At 47.2% G+C, this 25,603-nt stretch overlaps 1 protein-coding gene across 1 annotated transcript in view; it reads right to left on the bottom strand.

Moving 5' to 3' along the window:
- The window catches only part of ITPR1 (inositol 1,4,5-trisphosphate receptor type 1), a 142,487-nt gene extending 120,785 nt beyond the window's left edge, over nucleotides 1-21,702 (bottom strand). The window contains exons 1-3 of the mRNA XM_065749454.1: nucleotides 21,604-21,702; nucleotides 11,857-11,964; nucleotides 8,051-8,121 (exon numbers count right to left, since the gene is read on the bottom strand). Of these exons, the coding sequence (XP_065605526.1) occupies nucleotides 8,051-8,121; nucleotides 11,857-11,948 (163 nt within the window). The 5' untranslated portion in view covers nucleotides 11,949-11,964; nucleotides 21,604-21,702. The remainder of the gene's footprint in view (nucleotides 1-8,050; nucleotides 8,122-11,856; nucleotides 11,965-21,603) is intronic.
- Nucleotides 21,703-25,603: the final 3,901 nt, after the last annotated feature.

Below are 25,603 nucleotides of genomic sequence, written 5' to 3'. Positions count from 1 at the left end.
CTTTTTAATCAGTGTGTTCAGTGCATTTCTGAAAGACAGAAGCCATCAAACTCCAAAATACAGCTTACGTATCCATCTGCTCCAGAATGCATTTTCACTTAATACTGAAGTGGAGACATGAAGGAATACTGAAGGGCAGCTGGATGCCTTTGACAGGGGAATCCGCTGAAAGGAGCAGAAGAATGCTGGATTTTGGCTTCAGCACAGACACTGAAGACTCTTCTTGAGCTCTGCCACCATAAATCCACCACACCGTCCTTCTGAAAGTCTGCTCTGAAACCTCTGGTCCTGATCAATCCAAACCTGTACACAGGGCTGATGAAACACTCATCAGACCAGTATCACCATCTCTGCTTTCTGAAGTGAGCCAAAACTCCAGCTCAGTCCTCTCTCTGGCCACACTGAGTATCCCAGCATGTTCAGGCTCTGACAGTTCACTGCAAAGTTTTTCAGGGGCAGAAGCAAACATTTCCTCTTTGCACAGAGATACCGATTACGTTCTAATAATACTGAGATTTATTCTTGTTTCTTTGAAAACAAGCCCCAGCTTTACAGCTTAAGGAGCACTCATGGGCTGGAATCCCTAACACAAACAACCCCGCTCGTACCCCGGTCCCAAAGGCTGTGGGGCACCGTCTGTCCCAAACCCTGCCTCCCTGGGCTGCTTAAACTTAGCTGGTGCTGGCTGGGGACCACGTGCTGCTTTGGAGGGGGAAGGATTTCTGTGGATACAGCCAAGATTTTTTCCTTTTCAGGATGGCTGCTCTCTCATCCAGTTCTCACTTCCTCATGCCTGCAAGTCCTGTGCTTATTTTTTCCCTTGTATAATTTTTAACTTCAACAAGCAGAAGGGCTGACATTCACCAAATGCAAGGTCTAAGTAAGTGCTACCAGATTGCTTTTGCATAGCACAGCGTTTTGTACCCTTAATAAAATCCGAACCAGAGATAATCTGTTCCAGCTACAGCAGGAGCAAATCCTGCAGCACTGCTTTGAGCAGTGCCACTGCTTCCCTGCCAGCCACGGGGCCTGGAGGCCATTTCTTACTCTAAGCACCAGACTGAGAGCTGTGGAAAGATTTCTCAGCTAAAATACACGGAGTTACATTTTACTGAACTTTTGTAAGTTACATAATCAAAACAAATAATTGCCAATATGAGAACTCAGCACCAAATATTTTCACAAGTTCAGTACAAAGCTTTAACTGCAACTTAAGTACCTCTCCTTGGCTGAATGGTACATGTCTCATTAGAATAAAATTTTCCAGGATCGCTGCATTTAGTGTCAGCCAATCTGCAATGGCTATTTCAGTATCTGAAGTGTCCCGTGAGTCATGACAACCCAATGGCTCCAACTTTCATGGCAAGGGGCAGTAGTTAGGAAGAGCTCACATGCTCATCACTCCTGTGTGCTGCAGGAGCAGAGCAGCTGCCCAGCAGCCAGGAAGGCTTCCTCCTGTGCTTCCCCAAACAATTCCAGGCACAGCCTGTGTTCTAACCTGGTGATGAGCACAGAGGCAGAAGTTGGAATGGAAAGATCATCCTGAAAGAGGAACCCAAATCCCACAACAGAAATGAAGGAGCATTTGATCTCCAGCAACAATAAAGGAACAGAGGAAGTCACAGCTGTCACAGGCTGCTCACTGTAGACACCTGCACAAGCTCTGGCTTTCACTACAGCCAGTTTTTATGGCTTGCTACATCCATCTAAGACCTCAAATTTTCATCCTGACTGCTCTCAGACAAACTGAAGCACTGCCAGCATTACTTCCCAGACCTACAGCCGCAGAGATACCACCAGCTTGGTTAATGTCCTCCAGATTTGCATACTTGTCATATTTACACTCCCCTCTCCCCCCCCCCAAAAAAAAAAAACAACTTACAAGAAACTTCACTCTAGCCAACTGGGGAAGGGCTGGTCTCATTCCTAACACCTGCTTTTCTTCCAATACATACACAGTTTTTTTTTCCCCACGAACTTCTCACTGATGACTCCATCTATCTGCTCAGGTATCTGCACCCTTATGTGTGAGTAAGACCCCTCCACCTGTACAGCACTTTGGGTCTCCCAGCCAGAAGCAGTGCAGCAGTGCTGCAGTTCCCCTGAAGGTCCTCTGGTAGCAGCACATGGATTCTCAGTACTGGTGAGAGCCTTGAGTACCTCAGTCTTCACAGCTTACAGGACAGAGCAAAAGCTTTTAGAAGAAACAGCAAAGTATATGGAACACAACTGCTGAAGTGCCCTAAGTTTTAAGCAAATGACAAATTTTAATAACTTTGTTATATTAAAAGATACATACCAATGTCACCCCACCCCCACAACTCATCAAGGCATCTCACTCCCTTGGGCTCTTGTGACTAAGTATAATATTTCATTAAATATCCTGTTCATACTGGCTTATGTACTAGGGAACACACTAATTTTAGAAAACTGATTAGCTAGTTCTTTCTAACCGAATGTTATTGTAGCTAAGGTCAGATTTTGCACTGAAACTATGGCAACAAAGCCACAGTATTCTTTTGTCTACAAGGCTGGGGCTAGGTTTATTAACAGCACTGTTCTACTTAATAGCTAAGCACTGCTTTCTGGCAATCCCTCCCTTGATCCTACCTGAAATAGGCTGAACTTTCCACGGGGGAAAAAGCTCTGACCTGTGAAAGCTGTTGAGAAAGCATGAACATTTGAACCAGATCTCTGCTTATTTCTCATTGTCGGTACGTGGTCACCGCACTGCCTGGCTCTCCCAGCTGCTGCTTCAGCAGTACAGAACCTATACCCACACGATACAGATGGGTGCATGAAGCACACAGAGCATAAACCATCACACAATCCACCTCTCCCCGTTCTCCTGCAGTACCTGAGCCTACAGACTGTGCCATGCACACAGCCTTCCAATTAACCGTATTAACGGCCACTTTATATTTCAAAGGGGCTTTGCTCTGCCTTCATCTAGATGCAAAACATCTAAGATGAAAGCACTTAGCCCAGAAGCTGGCAGACAGCTGCTTAACCACAGCACAGAGCACAGGGCAGCACGCAAACTCAGCACAGCCAATGCTGTGTGCCTCGGAACAAGGCAGGCCCGTCTCCTCTTCTGTTCAGTGCCTACAGCTCTTTTTCCGTGCTAAATTAAAGACGCTTTCTTAAGCTGTGCCACACAGACCTTTCCTCCACTACGGCCTTGGTACCCCAGCAGTAGGAGACAGCAGACGTTTGGGAATGAGGCATTCAGGAAAGCAGTGCACCTTGCCTGCCTGCTGCCTGGGAAGGCTGGGAGAATGCCGGCTGTGCCGCATCAGCTCTGTGTTTGGATTCCCTCTCAGATCCTTCCAGGCTTCAGCAGATATAAAGTACATTAGTCCATGCAAAAAGGCAACGCTTCTGTCTTTCCAGTTTTCTGAAAGCTCTAAATGCCACTGTGACAATTGTCTGTTAACATCTGCTTGTATGTAGGATGCAGTGGGCTAAAAATTCACATTTCAGAGGCAGTGCTCAGGATTTCTTGATCAGATAAAGGGCATCAAATTCAAATATGTACAAGCAGTTGGCAGTTTTCTGGTACAGTTATATAAATGCTTCAACTCATACTAAAGGATTCCTCATCAAGCCTGTGAAAATATATTTCAGATATTTAACAGTATTCTACTCCTGTAAGATACGTCCTTCCAATGGTCATTGACCAATACTTCAGTTTTAAAGATGTTACAGACACAATATTAGACTCTATTTCCCCTCTTTCCCTCATCCATCACACTAACCTTGATGTTTCTTTTAGTTTTCCACTAAATCATGTCCTCAACATCAGTCTTAGCACGGCATTTGCCTTTTTGGAAAAGCAGACAAGTCAGATGAGCAGGTGCTCACCACTGTTGTCCCACTCGGTAGGTTTGGGATTCAGCACGTGTATTTTAGCCTGACCCTGAGCACAGAACAGAGGCACAGCTCTGTGGCACCCTACACACTCCTCTTCAAGGCAACCATGCTGAGCTTTCAACTCTGCACTCAGGCACTCCCAACCATTCTGTCTGAAAAAAGAACTCTGCAATTTCACCTGTTAATGCACCGTGATCAGAGGGAAAAGGCCCCACTTAGACACGGGTTCAAGCATTCCCAAGACATCTTTTAGTCAAAATACCCACACATTTCCACCAGCATTACAAGTCTCTTATTCCAAGAGAAAAAGGGAGCAGAGCCCGGCCACGCAGCCATGCCCAGCACGCTGCTCATCCCACGGCCAGCCCTGGAGCCTGCTCCACTCTGCAGAACTGCCCCACCTTGGGTTACCCACTTGAGACCATTCTACATCAAAGTTCAAAAAGCAATCTGAGCTGATGTAATGGCTTTCAGCAGACTAGGCTTGGAACAACATGCACAGGGATATGGGGAGCAATAGGATTTCAGGCTGCTCACTTTTATGAAGCCGAACACACGACACCCAGGGGCTTACACTGCTGAAAATTATTCTTGATGAGTACAGGGGATGGTGCTGACCTGCCTTACCACCTAACAAGTGCACTTCCACGCACTGCTGATGTTTTTGCTGTGCTTAGAGGCAGAGGAGTCTGGGTATTTGTTTCAGAGTGTGGAAAAACCAAGCTAAAGTGTTTGGTAAAGCTGAGCATACGACCTTCTAACTGCCAGTTCCCCCAGCCTCAGTTCTAACACCGAGCTACAAACCAGCTTGCATCAGTTCAATAGGGTAAATAAAGAAGTACATGCATAAATATTCCAACCCCATTGCCTGCATCAGCACTGCACAAATTCCATGCTCTTCTTCACACTGCTGATGGCAAAGCTAAGAACAAAACAGCACTCACAACGTTTCTGTGATGGTGGGTGAGTGCTGACTTCAATCCGTGCACATCACAGTGCAAATTTAAGAGAAATCCATCAAAAACAACTGTGATGCATATATATTTGTAAATACATAGTTCCTGCGTTAAAGCCTCTCTGCAGAGCCCAGGCCAGGCCTGTGCTGAAGGTGAACTTGCAGTCTGAAGCCCCAGACCCCAGCATCAGCTGTGGCAGTGCCAAGCAGGGCAACTGCTTCCTGACAGCAGCGCTCACGAGGAGTACGCAGTACGGATTAGGATCAAAAGAACAAACAGAATTTGAACTACTCATCTCCTGCTTCTCCATGAGGGTATTTTAAGTCTAAGAGATACGGGTTCATTCCTTGAACATCTTGCCAAAAAAAGCGTGTTGCCCAGCAACTACTAAAACAGCACTGTGGAAGGAGGTGGCTGCTGGAGGAGTTAACCCGTCAGCATCCCGCTCCCCACAGCGCTGCGGGGCCCAGCAGACCGCCTGCATCCCAGGCACAGAGCTGCCACGAGCTGCTGGCAGACAGGCTGCCCTGGTGCTGCACCCGTGTCTCACACCAAGCAAACACACTGGGCTTAGCACACTGCTACGCTCCCATACACAACCAGCACAAAATGCAAAAGCACATCCAAGGAAACAGAGCGTTGGCCCCGGGCTCTGCTTTGGCTTTGCCACAGTTGCTGGGTCTGACCTGTGTCATTTGCAAAGCAGCAATCTGTCTCTGTGCATTTAAGCACAAATCATTCCTAATGAAATGCTGTGCTGCTTTTACTGTGACTGGAGGGTCAGCTCGAGTTCATACTTTCCACATAAATCCATGCATATCCCAGGGATGTTCATTTCTAGTCACTGCTTGGATGCACGGTCATACTCACAGGCAGCAGACAGAGCACCAATTCCAGCTGTATAAAGTAAGTGAAATGCCTTTTTTTGTTCAAAGCAGTGCAGACAACCAAGGAATTGTCACACTTACTTTTTTTGGAGACTTCCACAACTAGGATTGCTTCCAGGAATCTCATCTGTACACACTGTATTTGGATGAGCCACTTACTTCCCCATGTATTTTCATATCAACATTTTTAAAAATAAGAAACATTAATCAATGCAACTCTCAAGTCATGATGTTTTGCAAGGTAGTTTTAGTGGATTTCTGAATTAGTTGGAGCTGAAGACACAAAGGGACAGGGATGTACTGGACTCAAAAGGAAAAACAAACCCAAACAAAATACAAACAAACCAAACCACAACATCATTTAAAGTGGTCCTGAAAGCCCAAAAAAAAAAAAAGCACCAAAATCTCACAAACCATAATCACCACCCAAGCTCAAACCACTTTGGGATCTGTCTGCTTCTGGGGAGGGGGAGGAAGGAACAGAGAGAAAAATGAGCCCTCACACCTCTGTATTACTGTAATAAGGACAGAAGACATAATAGCATTTAATATGTGCAAGAACTGCTGGTAAACCATCATCACAACTTGAGTGGTTTGAACTAGTAACTTTATTCTGAGCTTTAAGGAATATTACTGCTCTCCAGCTCAGCACTTCAGGTTTTTCCATCTAACACGCCCTCTACTTCTTTCCGCCCTTCTTTTTCTCCCCCGTTGTGCTTCTACTGTGCATTCCAAACCTGTCCTGAAGTCCGCCCCTCCTCACTCAGCCCCCCCTGCACTCCCTCCCTTCCCGTGCTCCACCACCAGCAGACAAATCTCTCTGCCTATTTTTACCACAGCTCTGCCAACGAAAGCAGCCCTGGTGTCCTCAGGACACCTCTGTTTCCCTGAAGCAGGCTGACAGTCACTCCCAGCTCCAGCTGTGCTGTTGCTCCATGTGCACACTGAGCTTCCCTTGCCGTGTTCGCAGGCCAACCCGAAGCCAGCATCCTGCAAGGAGTGACTTACTAACACACAAACCCTTCCAACTTCAAGCACAGTTCATCGTAAGGAGAATCGTACGGCAGCAGAAGCCAGGTTATGGCACAGAGCATTTCTGCAGTCCTGTGCCTTTCCAGAGCTATAACATCAGTCACCAACATGCGATTCATTCCAGTCCTGTGCTAATAAGATCTCTAGAAGTTACCCCTCAGTTACTTCTGCTAGAATTTCACACCCATTTCAGCTCACACCGAGGTCCCACCCCCTCTCAGGCAAGACCAAACCTCAAGTACACAAGAACAAAACGCTGGGACTGCTGAACTGCACTCACCAGATGCCCAGCGCTGCTTTATATCCCCAAAGTAAGCAATGCTGTTCAGACAAACACCTTTGCAAGGAAGGTGTTTCTGGAAGGTGCCCTTAAAACACCAGGACTGAAGAGACACAGCCATAGTTCCTGACCCTGTCACAGACAACAGCCCTGCACACATCTGAGTGCCTCTGCTTCATCATAAAAAAGGGACATTTTCCACTTGTGTTAGAGATGGTGAGATACATTTCGTCATTATTTCTTCCAAATATATTTAGTGTGGAAAGCGTTTTTATCTTAAGCCACGCTTACAAAGCACATGTATAAACAACTGAAATGCCTGCTAACATTTTATGACTCCTGTTGCCATTTACCATTAAGCATAAACTTCCTCACGAAAGCTTTAGTGAAGTGACTACAAAGGTTGGAAAAGGTTCATACCATTCTTTCTCAATGTATAAATTATAAGTAACATGAGAACTTTTACAACGTCCAACTACATTTTATGCCAAACAAACGTTTCTTTGTACTTGCAGTTCCTAAACCATGCTAGAAATAATTGCTTTTCCCTCTCTCCACCCCTTCCCTTTCTCTTCCACCCCTCACCTCATCCCCAGTCTCTTCTATGCCCAGTCATCTCAGACAGACATGGATTTATTCCTTGATTTGACTGCCTAGTTAGTGCTCTATATCTTGTAGTATCATCTTCCTTGTTCTGGAGAACTTAAAGCTGACTTTTAAAGTTTCTCCAGGCTGCCTCTTCAATACCTGAATGATCAATGTCCAAATCATACTCAGGAAAGGGAACTGAAGCTTACAGGGATGTTCTAGTAGGGCAGATGTGAAAGCTACCACTCACAGGGCCTTCACGTCCCACAGCACAACACAATTCAGTTCACAGACATCACACACATACTCTCCCTCCCTGCGTGGAAGACAGCAACACTGAAATACGCTACAGAAAGTGAGGAGATCAAAAATAATTTGCACAAAGTGGTGAACTTCTTCCAACTGGATGGTAATAAACTGCCTAGAGAACTCACCTCTGAACTTTTTGGGTGGGTTATTAAGGTCACCTGCTTCTGGCTGTACAACACACCGGTCATCCACAAGGCTGCAAAGAAACGAGAAATCAAGTGAGATGCTTTTCCTTTGCAATAGCTTACATCCTTTCTAGCAAAACCAAAGAGGTTTATTCACAATACGTATCTGAGTGGCCACTTCAGCAGAAGACATTGCCCAAATGCCAGATCTCTCTAAGAAGCATGCAACTAATTTCTACTGTTGCCCAGAGCTATGCTTCTAGATAGGTGGGACAATAAGTAATTGCTCCTGTAAACTGCATCTGCTTTATGTCCCCTCCTTGAGGTGCAGACAGAACAGCCCATATTCTAGTTGAGAGAGAAACAGCCTTAAAACAATTATTGCCTCTTGGACAGATTTGAATAATGGTGTAATTGTGTTTGCATTAAAAGACAGAACAGGACAATGTGACCGGGTGAACTGGACACTAATTACACAACTCTCCACAAGCATCAAAAAAGGCAGAAGCATCAACTGCCACAACAGAAACTGACCCCCAGGAGACAGGAAGGCATAAATACACCTCCTGCTTAATGGTCATTAAAACACAAGCCAAGTCAGGAGAGCAAACTAACCTCCTCCTGCTTTAACAGAAAGGAAGTGAACCGGATAAGTGAACCCAAGAGATTTTAATAGGAAATGCCAGCACAGAGCTTCTCCTGTGAACACACATTGGCAAAAAACGAACAAACAAAGAAAAAAAACACCTGGAGGGTCAATGCAAAGCCCACAGAGTACATTAAACATTCAAGATATACCTGTCGTCACTGCTCTGCTCCTACCAACATGAAACTGCTTCGTTATCAAACGATATTTCCAAATTGAGAGGAATGCAACTGTAACCAAATACTGATGTTTCTGATTTGATGGTAAATTATACAATTTGGCCCCTTAAAACCAATCTGTCAAAGAGGCTTTCTACACAGAAGTAGAAAGTAAAACTCCGAGGTCTTAAAGGTTTGAGAGGTCCATTCTCATGCAGATTCAACTTGAGAAAGAGATTGAGATCTAGAATATGAGAGTTGTTCCTTGCAGAGGCCGGTTACATGCAGGAGCATCTTGAGACAACAATTATGGAAAGTCAAGAAGTGCATAAGAATTAAGAGATCAGAGAGACTAAGTGGGCTCAACAGTTCTATGCATCTAAGATTTGCAAATGCAAACATTCAGAGTAAGTTGCTTTTTCCCCATGGATTTTCTCCCTATTCAGTATTACACAAACATGCACGTGCTCCAACAAGAACGATAGCACTAATATCTGAGCTCACTGAAACACCTGCTTCTAGGGAACAAATGGCCAAAAGGTATTGAAAGTCAAATGGGTTATTCTGATAATCCCCCACACAGTTACTCTCAGTGCATTGTATCCCTCTCGTCCTGAGATTCAATTGAAACTAAAGAGGAGCTTCCCAAATTACTAAGAAAATTATTTTCCAGGTGCAGAACACAGAAGAGGAAATATTATACATTAGCAATCATAGTGATGACAGCACTGAGTTTGGGAAACAGCAAGACTAAAGTCCTGATTAAGCAACAGTCACGTCATAGGAATATTAAATAGGAACACTCTTCAAAGAGAGTTACTTGGATAAAATGGCATTAGAATATATAGCAGTATCTGTTTCTCAACCTTCATTAGCCACACGAACAAGTCATTACACATCGTTATGACATAAGACTGCCAGAACTCCACATGGTATAAAGTACAATTACACTGAATCTTCTCTTTGGTTCTTTAATTTTCTCCAGGACAAAGACTGAATTAAATATGGGACAAAGCTAATTTGATTATGAAGGCTTATTAAGATGATAATGCATTTCATGTTTCACACAGCAATTGGGATTTCTGGTTCAAATTAGGCTCAGAAGATGTGTGGCCATTCTATAACGCTGTTACCTTAAAACAGGACTAATTGAGTCAATGAGGATACTTGTAATGCTGAGGGATCTCTAAATCCACCATCGGAACATCTCATCAAGCCTAAAACAAGTAGGTGCTTAGGGCCAGTAATGTCTGAAAGGACTACCCATGGTGAAAAATATCTGCTCAGCAATGCCATCAAAAGCCACAGCCACTGCATAATGTTCATCATGCACTGTATAGGATTAAACATAACAACTTTCTACTTGTTTTGGAATTATCTACTGCCAAACTTGCTTCAATACTAGGAATAAAAAAAAAAGCCAAATGTATAGTTTTGCTCAATTGGTTTTGCCAGTTTCCAGCAATAGTATTTGGCCAGTTACGCAGCCGATCGAATACTGCACAGTGTGCATCTCATATTTGACGAGTACCTGGGAAATTTGTCAAATACATTTGCCAAATACTATTCAACCAACCCTACTTACTACATCCCTTGCTTTTATCATACCTTCTTTCCCTTCTGGCAGCATCCCATATTTTCTTCTCTTTCCTATAATAGATCATGGTGCATCTTCAGTGTCTGCTTCCTTCTCTGCCCCCTTATTTTCCAGAATCCTAATAGCTAGAGGACTAAACCTACAAGTTAGTTTGGAGTCACTGTGACGAGATTCCAGCCCATTGTTTCCTGCTGAGAGACTTACCAGGATGCTGTCTTTGTACCCTGCTTGGGAGCTTCATTTATCAGATGCATCTGGACAGTAGGCATCAAAAAATTTGCTGTCACTGTACCCACCCTGAGGCCCTTACGGCTACTGGAAATGAGAAAGAGCATGTTGTGTGTGTGCCCACTCACCACATCATCAAGCTTTCTGGTTGCTTCTTTGCTACTCATTCAGTATCGAAGAACACAGCAACGTGTCACGCTATTTCCCTCCCCCTAATTTCCCACTGCTTCAAACCCAGGTGGCAGATGTGCCCTTTCAGCTTCTCATCCAGCCCCTGGAAGCTCTTCCAAACTCGTCCACAGCTCCACTGCCAGCTTCCAACATTCTGAAAGATTTCTCTGAAGCAGTCGTTGAGCAGAATAAAACATAACCCTGTCACTCGTGTCAAAGCTGCATTTCAATTCTGTGGTTTCTCTGCAAAGCCTTCCTATGTGAAGGACTACTTTTTGTGGAATGAAGTGGGATGCACGTCTTCCTGCTCAAGAGGCACTCTCCTACAGGAACACCTGCTCGGTGGGCTTTGCAGAAGGCAGGACAGAGGAGCTGTGTGAGGATGCTCAGTGCACAGGAGCAGGCACGGCACGGCTCCAGGGTGGTTGGCTGTTGCCAAAGCTAAAGATTGAAAATGTTCTCCCTCGGACTGAAGAAGTACAATTTTGTTTTTATGAGAAATCTCACATATCGGAGGACAAGGCACAGCTAGTCACAGCAGTAACTCGGTGGTGTATGAACAGTCTGGCTCAGGGCTTTCAATTTCGTTTCTCCAATGCCTACATACACTGCTATCTTCTTTTTCCAATCAGTACTGGGTCCTATTTGTTCCTGACCGGGGTGGGCAGGAAGGGACAGGACAGGACGCATGGATGGACACGGGACAGACAACATGAAAATTCTTTACTTGCATTCATTCCCTCCACCCACAGCTTGACCTTGGCAATCTTCTTCCTCCCCACCAAGTACACTGACACCATACCACAGCTATTGATGTGCTCTTTATCCTCCCCAAAAAATCTAACTTGCCATATTCATTTCAGGCCATTTTTAAATTTCAGCCAAGATCCGTACAGAACACAACCTCGTTTTGCCCAGCACTGCCTGGAAGTCAGGCCCATGACAGCTGATTGAGTTCTGTTAGTCCTTACACGTGTGTTTTGTACAAGAGAACAGCTGTTCTTACCCCAGAGTGCTAATAAATCCATTGGTTGAGCCCTCTGCATAGAGAGAACAAATATCTCCAATATGAAGGAAGCTCGACATCTTGTCGGTCATCTCTGGCTTAGAGCCCCTAGAAGGATAAAGCAAAACATTACCATTTATTAGGTAGAATGATTTCTCCATATAAATCACTGGAGGTTACAACAATAGGACCCTTTGTGTTTATTTGTTTGAAAAACAGAACAAGCTCCCGCGCTGGAATTTCAGGTATCAGGGACAGCACAGCATGTCAAAATGTGTGCTGAGAAAAATAAGTTAGGGTAGAACAGCAGGCTGCTGGCACCCCGTGCAGCACTGGGTGTTTCTCTGGAAGCCATATCCTACCCCATAGATGTTCACAGACACTCCACACCAGGCATGCCAGCATGCCTCACCCCATGCAAGAGGGAAAGAGGGAAGAAGGGTGCTTCATTTTAAGCTCTGTTATTTGTATCACCTGTATTACAACCCATTTCTCTGCCTAAACACTGCCACAATGAGAGGTAGGTATGAGTGTATTTAAAGGTCCTCTGGCGTGCTGAAATAGCACTCGCAGGAATAGTAATGTAAAACAGTGCCATGATTCATAGAACCATAGAAATCGTTGGAGGTGGAAGGGAACAGCTTCTGTCACCCACAGGAATGCTGGGGTGAGCCATGCACCCAGAGCTGCTGCTTCAAACAGGGCATCACAGCAGGACCCACTCAATATGCCCCACAACGGATTTCGCATCTGAAAATGCAAAGCTCAAGATTATTCAGAAACAAATACTTTAAATGACACATCAAGGAGCCAAATCCCTATGAAATGAGGAACGTTCAGTCCTGTTTAAAAAAAAAAGTAAGGCAGAAGTGCCACAACTCAGCCTCGTCAGCTTCTGCAGCATTACGAATACTGCTATTTTCCCCAAAGCCCCAAATCCTGGGCTGCATGGCATAGGGCTTACCTGTCAGCTAAACAAATACAGAGCAGCAAGTTTCCATCTGCCACAGCAACAGAGAGGGACAAACAATGGGAGCCCTGATAAAAAGAAGCCCAACCAGAGAGATTTTCAAAGATGTCCTTTCAAAAGCCACTTACTGGCTTCTTGGAGATGTTCCTAAGCTGTGGCTTTTGATCACCAACCTCAAAACACTGAGTTAAGCTCTCTGCCCACGAGGCTGCTCCCAGCAGGCAGCACCAAACGCCCTGAGCTGCTCACTGCTGCAGGTCAGCGATGCTCCGAAGGGCAGAGCCCAGGACAGGGCTCATCTGGGAGGGAAAATAACTTCAAACACATTCACCCTCCCTCACATCAAGCATGACACACCAGAATCAACTCCAATGATCTACCATCAGGAGGATAGGGAGCAGGAAATTATGCTTGTTACAGAGCTCAGCCCTGATGCGTGCGTGGGATAAATACTCTTTTTCATTGAGCATTATCTTGTTTACCAAAGGTGTAAGGCTCAAGTTTATTAAGCGAGGCTGGAGATCAACGAGGACAGATTCGGGGGATTTAAACATCAGTGCTGATGATACACAGCAGACATCAGAGTGCTGGCAAAAAACAAAAGCTGCACTTCTCTTCTGTAAAGCTGCAAACTGCCATCTCTCCTCACTGCACGGCCTCTAGAAGAATGAAGGGAGCATTGGAGGGGTGCAATAAACACACCAAACCACACGATGGATGTTCTCATGGCTGTAAGGCATTGTGCCACTCGTACAGCTGAAATCAAAATTAAAAACAACAACAACACCACAAGAAAAAGCAAAATGAGAACAGGCCAAGCTCACACACAGAGCGAGAAACCTCAGCTCCTCTGAAATCAAACCTGCATGCACAGAAGCAATGCGTTTGGCTTCAGGTTGCTCGCTTAATGCCAAGTCCTTCAGCCACTGCATATGCTGTAGAGCCCAATTCCCTTCACAACTGGACAGAAAGCATCACTACCTTCTTTAAAATACATGCCAAAAAACATACAGGAATCATAACCCACACTGAATTAGCATCACCAGAAACACAGCTTTCCCTATTTCCTGACTTGGAAGTTAACTACAAAAACTTCACAGCTGACAGGCTTCCAGGCCCTCAAAATGAAAGCTGTGCCAAAGACAGAGCCCCAAGCAAGAAGCAGCCAAGCCCTGAGAAAGTCAGGGAAATACTTCTGGGGACACCGTGCCTGCTCTGCTCTTAGACTTGCTCTGATTTCTGATACTTGAGAGCTTTGGGGCTGTGGAGTGTTGCAGCATCACTACACACAGTGCATTTCCAGCTCTTCACTCCTCCGTTTTACAACACCAGATGTGAACCCCTTTCAGCAGGAATTATTTCCCAGAACTGCATTGTTTTCCTTTGGAAGAGGCAGATATTTGCCACAGCAGTTTCCAAGAAAATGTGCAGGTCAAAATCATCGATTTCCACTAAAAAATATTTTTTTCTTAGCTAAGGAGCCCCAGACCATCGGACAAGAGCAGGCCCAAGGACACACAGACAGATTTCAGCATCACAGGAGCTACTTCCCAGGAACAAGGGATGGGGATCCCCACATGCATTCGAAGCTCAATCACTGCTAAAAAGCAATTGTGCTCTGTAGATAAACCAAGCCTTACTCTGCAACTTGTTTATTTTAGATATGCCAGTGCCAAGAGCCATTGATCATTCCTGAAGGGGAGGACCCCCAGGGCACTGTCGGTGCCGGGCAGAACCAATTCCTGGCAGCACTGCCACGCTGTCATCAGAGCTTAAGTAAAACCCTTTAACAAAGGGAAGGTCAGGGGATGGCAGCAGTGCAGCAACACGGGCATATGGCACAGGAAAGGTGCACTGGGTTTCTCCAAACATGTGTTGGAGGTTTGAAATGCAGATGGCCCCAGTGTGGGCAGCAGCAACATGAGTTGTTAAAGGAGACAAAGGCTCTTCTGTTTGGGGGGAAAAGACACTGACAAAGTCTGCAAGGCTTAAGATGAGAAGTGGAATATCAGAATTGCAGGCATCGGAAGGGACCTCTAGAGATCATAGAGTCCAAGCCCCCTGCCAAAGCAGCTCCCTAGCCCAGGCTGCACAGGTGAACTAGAGGTGGGCTGCTGCAATGGGAAGTCAGCTCTATTTACCCAAGAGCACAGAAAAACACCTCAAAGATGAACACTCCCTTCTATTTTTTTTTTTTAAGCCTTGACAGCTTAAAATCTTTTAATTACGTAGGTGATGACTTCATCCTATCAGCTACGTAAAAGCCAGCGTGCCTTCAGATATGCTTTATGCACAGTTTATCAGCACAGGATAACAAAACTAAGTCTCTGTTTAAGAATATACCCCAAATAACGAATACTGAATCTCATCAGAACTGCAGGGAGCACCACTCAGTCATTCTGCCCTCCTACAGCTTTGAAGCATGGGACTGGAGATGAGAGCACATTAGCTAAATCTGGCAGCAAACTAAAGCAAAGGGAACAGCTCCAGAACTGCAGCACGAGCCTTGCCCTGCTGCTCTGTGCTGCTTTGATGCCTGGTCTGCGATGGGACAGCAACTGCAAGAATCACAGGGCTCATTTTGGATCACTTCTGTATAGATACTGTCTTGCACACCCTCCAAATGAGCTGCACTGCACACAGTGAATGCTAACAAGTACAAGCAGCACGGGCAGGCCATGTGCTCAGCCCAGTGACCTTGGCTCAGCCACTGTGAGTTTGATAGCATCACCGAAACTCAGCTGAGAGATTTCAAGTCGTGTTCTCACACAAACACACTTCATAACAGCAGTTAAAGCAGAATTAACAGTGAAAACACTTAGCAATCAATGTTACATACCAAATACCTTAATGAGACATCTGCTTTTTGAAGATCTCGGAATAGAAAATGCAACTGCTTTGTAAACATATCATACTAATGTCTCCCATCACTCATCCCAATCTCCACGCTCAGAAGCAAGCAGGCTTCAGAGCAACGCTGGGGCTTTGCTTTCCTTGATCAGGAAGGCCCTGTCTGAAGTTCCTCCTTACAGATGGGAACCACTGAAACAAGACCTCTGCAGTATGCTACTGCTCACCTCCAGCAACTGAGCCCCGGGAGGCTTGGCAGAGAATCCCAAGCTATTTTGCTGACACCACATCACATGCATCTGCTTTGTGTGGGATTTTAACACTCTAACCTATGGCTGCAAATCCTATTTGTAAAATAAACAAAAGCAAGTAAGTCTCATCACTGACAGCTGATTTTCAGCAACTGCAGAACAAATGACTTAATCTTTTCACATGGCTCTAACGATGTTTACTCTGAACAAGAAAGTTCCTCGCTGTGCCTTGTAGTCCCACGATGTACTCAGTTCCCTATGTCACATTTTCACTGCGGTTTATTGCTCAATTAAATAGAGACTCATGATTTCATATGTACTTTGATAAAGTGCTGCCCCAGTTTCTGAAAAGTCTTCTTCCCTATTTAGATCGTTAGGTAAGAATCCAACCTCAAACTGTGCTGAACTGCTCCACGTTACTCCTGCAGACAGGAAGCTCCGCAGCCAAAGTTCAATTCTGGTTTTTAACAGAAAAGAAACCCGTTTTATAAGGGTAGAGACAACAAAAGCTAAAAAGAAAACTAAGGACAGCTTAATGGGCAAAGCCATTGGCATACATACGAAGACTCCCACCAGTTAAGTTAGCAGTACCACGAATCCAGCACAGCACACACACCTACGGGTTTGAATCAAGCAGAACTGGGTCCTGCTGTTTCTGAATGATGCTACACAGTATTCCTTCTTCTAAACACGCCCTGACTCCCAAGATTTAAGCGACAGCCGGGTGCTGGAGCACCTCTGCAAATGGGAACTTTACAAGATTACCCAATCCAAAAGTTACAACTATAGCCTCAATCTAACATAGCTCTTAATGTGCATTTTTCTAATGACTGCCATGTACTTGAGATGGACCCCCCCTGCATTTTGTACCTATTTTTACAGGTGCAATTCCCTTCATAAAACCTGAAACAAAAAAGCTTGTTTCCCATTTTTATTTCAATTAAAAATTCATTCAGTTTCTCCTGTAGGGCTGTGAGAAAGGTCCACAAGAATTCCACTAAGTGGCCAAAGCGAGGAGGAAGCACCCCTTGTCCAGATCATCCTGCAAGCAATCACTCTTCTGGGGCTGCAGGATGCAGTGCTGCCACTTTCAAAGCTCCTGGATTAACTGATCATAGCACACACGCCCCAGCAGGAAAGGTGAAGCAGCAGGGCTGGGGCCACGGAGCACAGGCTGCAGGCTCCAGCAGCAGGGCCAGGTGCTGTCATTTTAGAGATGAGACATTTTAAAAGATATCAGCACACTATGTCTATCTACCACATGATCTTGTTTTCCATTTAACTGCAACCTCTCACGTCCAGGGGCCTGCTATCTGTAGACAAGTCTTCTGATGAACTGTTAGATTAAAAAGGAGAAATGCACTTTTTCTCAGATAAAATATTTTTGGGTCTTAATGCTTAAAACACAGCAGATTTTTCTACAGTTTGCAGGTGGAGGATGAGAAGGAGGCAGCAGCATGCAGGACTTAGTGCAGGGCATGCAGGATGCTGAGCCCAGACTCAGCCCAGGCTCCCAGAGCCAGCTCCCAACGTGCTCCATTGCATGGTGCTAAAGCACACATCTTCCCTACTCTTGAAGTTTGGAGGGGACGCCTACATTCATCCAGCATGATGATGGCCAAGTTTATTGTGTTTGTTCTAGCCATACTTTTTGCTGCTGTGTAGATAACTCAATTTATTTACAGTTACCATTCCAATTAAGTATTACCTTCCAAGTAACTTTCTAATAGGTGCAATGAAGCACAGTTCGAGAAAAAGGGAGAAACTGACAAAGGAACACATTTTGTCAACTTCAGCCCCAAGGACATCCTCCATACCAGTCAACAAATATGCATGACACTGATTATTTTTTCTGCCATGACAGAAACTCAACCTAACACCCCTCACAAGGTGCTGGGCAGCAGTATACTGTGACAGGCATCCCCTGCTGCAGCTGAGGTCAGAAACACAGCTCACAGATCCCACTGACAAGCATCCGCAGGAGCCAAAAAAGAGCACCTATTAGAGAAGCTCTGCCAGGGAACAAATCATTTCTAAAGTTTCAAACCAAATGTGACCTGACAGCAACTTTTTAATTCCATTAGAAGTGGGCAGCACTCGCTGAAGTTGATGCTTACTGAAGTCCATACCTACTGATGGGAAAGCAGCCTAGATGCCAGCCTCCAAGTGAGGCCCTACAAGCACACAGTATTTTCCAGAATATTTTATTAGAAGGAGAGACTTGGAACATGCCAAAACAGAGCAACCAATGTCATGGGTATGGAGGGCAAGCATGGTTTATGGCATCTACTGAAGCCTGGCCATGGCAGGAAAGCACACAGAACATGGCACCCAGCATAGCCATACACCTACCAGACCTCACTCACAGCGGGCTGCCTCCTACAGCCCACACTTCTTTCCTCAAGAGATGTGAGCTTCTAGCAAATGCAACGCTCCCTACATCTAGGGCCACCATCTTCCTTCTGCCTGTCTCCCCAGACCCCCCCAACCCGCACAACTCTTACACCTTTCCTGAGTGCTGTACTTCCCAGCTCCTCCTTTACCTTGGCGGAGGTTCTCTGCCCTCCATGGTATCGCTGGAGTCTCCTTCCAGGGTTGGGCTCTGCAGGACGGCTCCTGGTAGCTTCAGGTCCACGCTGGCAGTAGTGCCAACGCTCCTCTTCCTTCCCCTAGCAGGGCTCTCCAGCTGAAGGCTAGCGAGTCCTACCCGGCTCCCAGCCGCAGCAGCCCTACGGGGTGAGCTCGCTCCTTCCCTCCTGGACACCTCAGCAGGCAGCCAGGTCTGCAGAGAGAGCTCAAGTGCCTGAGACAAGGTGCCGGGGAGGAGGAGCCCCCGCCAGCACATGACCAGCACGTGGGCAACCCACTGGTGGCCGAGGGACCTACTTTGCACCCTCCTGACCCAAAAAACCCAGCCACTGTGGCTGCGGTGCAGGGAGGCTCAAGCTCTCGGGCTGCTGGCCTCCCAGCAGTCATCTTCTAGAACACAAGCACTACTCATTCTTCTGAAGTAAAGCTTTGAAGCACTGTACTAACTTATCTCTCAAAGAGCATTAGCAACTGAATCTGCTTAACCCTTGCAGATGGAGGAGCAGCCAATGCCAAGTTATTTCTATCAGAAGATACACCAGTTTTCATTGAGGCCTTCAGATCAAGCACCATCAGCAAACACCATCCACCCCGTGGCCCCGTGTCTGCATGCACTGCAGTCAGGGCATGGACATCACGTTACAATTAACACTTCTTCAGAACTTCCTGACAGAGCTCTGAATTTTTCAAGAGGAGGAAGGAGTTTGCCAGGGTGCAAACCAAATATTTGTAAAACGTTCATACCAAACTGCTACTAAGCAATTCCCAGAAATTATTTAAAAAAAAAAATAGCCACAGTCCTCTGGCAGCAGACATTTCTGGCCTAGATCAGATGTCTTGCGTGCACATGGACAGAGATCACTGCCTTCTGACTTCAGACACCCTGCACAGGGCAGGGATGAGAAGAGAATGAATCCTTTAAGCACACACCATTCCATCTGGATTTGGCATCCAGGCCTCTTTCCCTATAACTCAGTATCAGGTTACTCCAACAGCAGAAACACCGTAACATCCCAATCCAAAAATGCGCTGCATGCAGCACTCCCTCTTCTCAGAGCCCTTTACCAGCTCCTGCCATCAGTTCAGCAGCGATGGGAGAAGCACAAACACGGAGTTCTCAGCTCCACCCCTCCAGTGAGAGCCCTGGCACTCAGGGACACAGTCACACTGCTGCAAGCTGTACCGAGGCGTGAAGGAACGCCTGCTTCCACACACTGCTCACTCACTTTTCTCCCTACACCGTTATCGTGTCCAGCTCTACAGTGACTTTTCTCTTTGAAGTTTTGATAGGCCCCACCAAAATCACAGCTAGGAATAAGAAGCTTTTCTGAGCTCAGAACCCTCAGCTGAATTTTGAAGCTTCAACCCCAGTTTCCCATCCAGGACGTGCATGATGGAACCACTCTGAGTCACCACAGACACAGATAGGATATGCCAATGGGCTCTGGAGTCCCCTGCCTTATGGCACCTGCAAATCAGCACCCACATGTGCTCAGGCTGCAGCACAGGGGCTGTAGGACACTGCCTAATGGTTGTTTTTTTTCCCCCCTCATCTTCTGTACTATTACACAATAAAAAAGCTGCTGAAGCAATAGGAACAAGTGAAGGTACTACGTCAGGAAACAGAAACTCAATTGGAACATTCCATAAGGAAGATATTTATGAACTCAGATTAATATCACAGCCACACTGTGACAGAACGGCTGCATTTATATAACTTTCTCCCAACACACCACTCCTCAGCTCTAAGCCCCTTCGATCTCCCTAAGCTGCTCTGAGAGCTGCTTCCCATCCACCCACATGCGAGGTCCTGCATCCCTCCTGCCCCAGGACACAGCCCTACAACCACAGCTCTGGTTAATAGTCCCTCGGGTCTCGTTATGCTTTGCCACCTGTTGCACACTTGTAAGGAGCACACCATGCACCAAGGTGTGCCCTTCCCCACACCTGTAGCTCCAGCCACGTGTGTACCCCCATGCTCTCCACGCTCCAACGCTGGCGCTCATGACCAGCAAATCTTAGAAGACAATTTCCCACAGTTAAGCTCCTCCCCACGACTGCAAAGGCAAACCAGGGTTACCCTGTTGGTTCAGTTCCTATATCATGAACCCGTTTAAGAGAAAACCCAGTTCCCTATTTCAAGGCTTAATGAACACTGCAAAACAAGCAGGTGGGAGCAGGGGAAGCACAGCTGGGCAAAGTCCTCAGCCTCAAGGTAGAACAAGGTGCTTTAACAAGAAAGGAGTCATTAGTGACAAAAAAAAAAGACTAAAAATTGAAAGCAATTAGCAAGATCAACAGCTCTACTTGACAGCACTCCCGCAACAATTCCGAACAACTGCGGATTTGTTTGTTTCCGCACTCACAATGACTCCTTTTTGTTTACACACGCCCATCACTAACCGCTGCCCATTCACACCGCCGCAAGTTGCCGGCTTTCACAGCGGTCAGCTCACGTCTGCTTATCAAAGAACCACAGAGGCGGAGAATAGCGGGGTGGGAAGGGCCCCCAGAGCCCCCCCAGCCCCAGCTCAGACGGCCCAGGGCCCCTCCAGGGACGGGGCCCCACCGCTCCGCATAAAGAATTATCACCGCATATCCGACAGATAAAAATCACTCCCCATCTCCTGTTGCTATCAGACGGAGGACAAAGTCGCTCTGCCGTTCCCCTGCTGCCCGCAGGCAGTGAAGGCCGCGGCGAGGTCTCCCCGGAGCCGTGTCACCGTCGGGCATCCCGGCCCGGCTCTCAGCCTCAGCTCTCAGCGGAGCCGCTCCTGCAGCGTCTCATCACCTCCTGGCCCCGCTCCAACCGCCCCACGTCCTCCCGGACCCGGCCCCGCCGCAGCCGGGACGCTTCCCGCTGCATTCCCCCGCCACTCACGGCATTAAGGGCCCGCAGCGCCGGCTCGGGGAGCAGCAGCGGAGGAGAAGCGGGCTCGGCAGCTCACGCCCCGCACCCCATCGGGGCCGGGCGGGTCGGGGAAGATCCGCTGCTCACAGCCGAACCCGCGGCGCGGACCCCGGCGTTCCCCCCCCGCACGGGCAGCGCCGCACCGGGCGGGCTGTCCCCGTGCCCGCCGTCCGTACCTGGCTGCGCTGCGCGGGGCGGGCTAGCGGTGCAGCCCCATGGTGTCCGGCGGCGCTGCCCGCTCCGTTAGGACGAAGGCTGCGCCGAGCTGCCGCCGCCTCAGCCACGCATCCACATGGTTACTGCGCTCCGAGCGCGCCGCCGCGCTTTATATAGCCGCGCGGGGGCTTCTGGGTAGCGGAGTCCCGGCCGCGCCGCGCGCCGCGCAGTGCAGGCGGGCTGCGCTCTGAGGGGACTACTGCTCCCGGCGTGCACCGCGCCCGCAGCCCGGAGCGTGGGCCCGCGGCGGAGTTGGCTCAGGGAGAGCTGTGCCGAGTTGGGGGTCGGCGGCAGTCGTCCCCCGCTCCCACCCGCGGCCGTGGGTCGCCCGCGGTGCCGCTCCCCCACCGGAGTACCGCGAAGGAGTCCTAACGGTGCCGCTGAACGAAGGGCGGCGGTGGAGCTGTGCCGTTCCCGTCCGTCCCTGGCTGCGGTACTACAGAGCCGTTACTCATCGGGATTTTGGCAGAGTAATGGTGCCTAATATCGTTAGGTGATCCTAATGAATTCCCGTGTAATCAAATGTCATCTCTGGCAGTGCTCAGCAGCCGAGGGCCAGAATGCAGCGTGAGCGTGGGCACAACGCTTCGGGCAGCGGAGCAAGGACGGCTGCGGCCAACGTGAGCAGCTGTGCCCGCTGCACACGCACAGCTCTGCCATGGGTGCACAGCAGAGCAGCGGCACTGCGTGAGAAGCTGCACATAAAGCAAGCCATGTTTGGGGGATTCCCCGCAGAGCGTGAAGCTGGGGCGCACAAGGGACAGCAGGGGTCACCTGGGATGTTCTGATCCATCACAGCCTGCAAATCACCAATTTCTTGTCCAGAGAGTTGCAGGTATGCCTCTTTGCTTCTCCTACAGCAGTCATGTCATCTGTCTCCAGCTCCTGCTGCCTCTATGGGACATCAGACGCTGTGGTTTTCTCTTACAGAACACCTCCGGGGAGGCTGTGCCAGTGAAGGCCCTTCAGCCACAAATACCAGCCAAGTCATGCTAAGAACCTGCTAGATTTCAAGGGGTCTTGGGAAGATAATACTTTCCAGCACAAGGAAGAGGTTCCACTTCTCTTTGGGAACTTACTTTAAGATGCTTTTGCAGGCATAGTGAGTTCATAAGGCTCCTATAATCTTACAGCTGTAAGGGCAGATGGAATGGGAGGGCAGCCTGGAAATAACAAATTTCAAACTCAGAAGTACTGTGGAGTATGGGAAGATGAGGAATAAAGTCCTTTCAGATCACCAAAAGGCAAGGGGCTGGGCTTCGGTTGTGCGTACATACAAAAAAGGGTCCAAGGATCCAAAACTGTTCAAGAATTCAGAGATAAAATACTGAAAAAAATACTAAGTAGTAGATACCACTTTAATCTTGAGAGTGCTGTAATACACATGTTCAGCACAGAGATCTATGTAATTTCAGTCACAGGAAAACACCTTGCAAGAAGTGTTTGTTTGCTTGTTTGTGTGATTGTTCATTTTCATTACTGCCTAATCTACAATTAATTGCTGACTTGCTCAGACTATTTCACACAGAAAGCACTCCAGGCTGCTGAGTTGGTTTGTGTACTTCTTCCTCTGCTGTTGTTTCAGCTGCACAAGCAGCAGCCAGGGAAGAAGAGGAACTGAAGATATTTCAGGCAGCCACCAGGACTGCAAGGATCAAACAGGCTAATTTGCATGTGACCTGTCTCTATGATGAGATAGATGATCACAAAAGCTTCCACTAAGGGTTGTCTATGCTAGCATTGCAGCACTGGGAGATGAAAAACATTAGCAACACAGAGGAATGCTAAGCAACACCTCAGCTTTTCAGCTAAGTGCTGGAAAGTCCTATTTCTGTAATATTTTAAATAACAGTGAAACCTGTGTCTTAATTCTGGAGCACAGTGTAATCAGTGAGAGCAAAGAGAATAATTAAACCCTGTGCAGAAGAGATTAGCTGCCTGTGAAGTAATGACTTAGGAGCATAAATATGATGGGTAAATGACACCAATGAAAGTTCTCAGAAGCCCTCCGGATTAGAAGCTGGAAGTTGGATGCTGTTCAGAATCGAACTGTAGTTGTAATTGCTTCATTTTGTCTCCTGAGAGAACACAAGAATATAAACCTTGCTGGTGGAAATACAGAAACAAGGCAGAAAAGAGTTCTAGGAAAATGAGCAATGAGAATGAGGAGGCAAGATAGACCAGAAACCTGTCCCTGTGATGGGGTGGAGCTGGTTTTGGTGAATTCCATAATGCCACAGCCAGAATCCCATGGCTTTAATGAGGACAAGTTATCTTTGCAGATGGCTTTGAGTTCCAGAAGACTGTAGAATTTGGACACCCAGATTTTTCTGCCATTTCAGTAAATTGCTTTGGAAATTTGGAAAGAGAAAATAAGTTATCATTACTTTGCATTTTTGTGGATCTATTACTGCACGTGGCGAAGATCACTGTTTCCACATGAAAGGAATGTTTATGTTTTCTGACCCTGAAGCAGCAAGGGTGACTTGATTTTGTAATTAAATTTGTATTCTTTTATTTCCCTGCACTCTGCTGATTTTCTAAGTATGTCACAGGGCAAAAGGGACTAACAATAGATAATTGGAGTGCGTGCCTGTGAAGACTCCCAGCACTGTCATTTCAACACAGTAAAATTTCATAGAGCCAATAGAGCTAAGTAGCATTCCTTTCCAGTACAACTACAAAAGAAAACAAATGAAGAGCCTTCTATCTAGCCGTGCTTCTTTTTTTGCTGCACAGTCCCAATTTGTACAGGGAAAATTGTATTAAATATATGCAATTAACATCCCATGTAATGAGTAAAGATTCCTCTCAGCATAGCGGAGGACCCAGTGGATGTGTTCTACTGGAAGTCCTGAACAGAAGCTTCTGCAGAAAGTAAAGATTTTCATGTTGGAGCACCAAAATCTTCAGGAATGCAGTGATCTGCAGGACATACTGAAGAACACAAGATGATTTCCTGCTCCACGATGCAGAAGGTATTGACAGAAGTGAGACAGGTCCAGCACCGTCCTCCAGCAACTGCTGCAGGATCTGCCTCAGGCTCCGTATCTTCCCTCTGCAATGTGTACAGGGGAATGCCAAAGCAGGACTGTGGATTTATGGTACATGGGAAAGTGCACATACGTGCACCTGCTGCTCCCCCAGCTCCTCAGCAGAGGGATGGTGAGTGGGAAGATCTGCTGCTCTGATCATGAAGTCCCAGCCAGCTGAGCTGGCACAGAGTAGGGTAGCAATTTACTTCTTGCTACTCGCAGCCAATTGCTACCTCTCCCAAGGGCAAAGTAGGAGGCTGTTATGCATCCATAAAGTATTATTCCATTCCTGACCCACTCAGTTTGTGCATTAGTGTGTTGCCATTCACCTGGCTTGTGACAAACTGCTGCTCAGCCACCTGCACTGAAGCTCCTGCAAGAAGAGCCCAAGGACGGCAATAACAGGGTTTGATGTTCACTCAGAAAGAAAAACTGGTTTCTCCTTTTCCCCCATCCAGTTCACAGTGGTGTTCTGGACACGAAGACTTCTTGTCTTGGTAAAATCCAACATCCAAGTACCCAGAACAGAGACACAAACACACGTGCCCATGCAATTTAACATTCATTTACTTCTTCCTCAGTCCTTGCTCTGAGATGGTGCTCAGTTGCAGCCCCCCCCCCCCCCCCACTAATGGGGAGATGAGGGCTCACTCGGGAGAAGGCTCTGCACACTCCCAACTTCCATTTTGGTGTTGAACTCATTCCTACTAAGAACAGCACCCTGGGGCCGTAGACCTGAACGTGTTCGTGCCTCTGCTGTTAACGCCATCTCCGTGCCGCTGCTGCCGCCTTGCACCTCCAGCTTCTCTGCAGCAGCTTCTCGACGGAGAGGGACCCCCTGAGGGCAGTAGCACCCCGGAGCCGCTGCCCCTTTAAGAGGCGTCTGATCGCGTGACTGCGGCTGGCACGTGATCTCCCCGCCAAC

The sequence above is a fragment of the Cyrtonyx montezumae genome, unplaced genomic scaffold (assembly GCF_038088225.1).
Source record: "Cyrtonyx montezumae isolate F1298 unplaced genomic scaffold, pur_monq_1.0 scaffold_6, whole genome shotgun sequence".
NCBI classification, from domain to species: domain Eukaryota; kingdom Metazoa; phylum Chordata; class Aves; order Galliformes; family Odontophoridae; genus Cyrtonyx; species Cyrtonyx montezumae.
The sequence above is the reverse complement of the archived record's forward strand: the minus strand, read 5'-3'. Positions and strand labels throughout refer to the sequence as shown.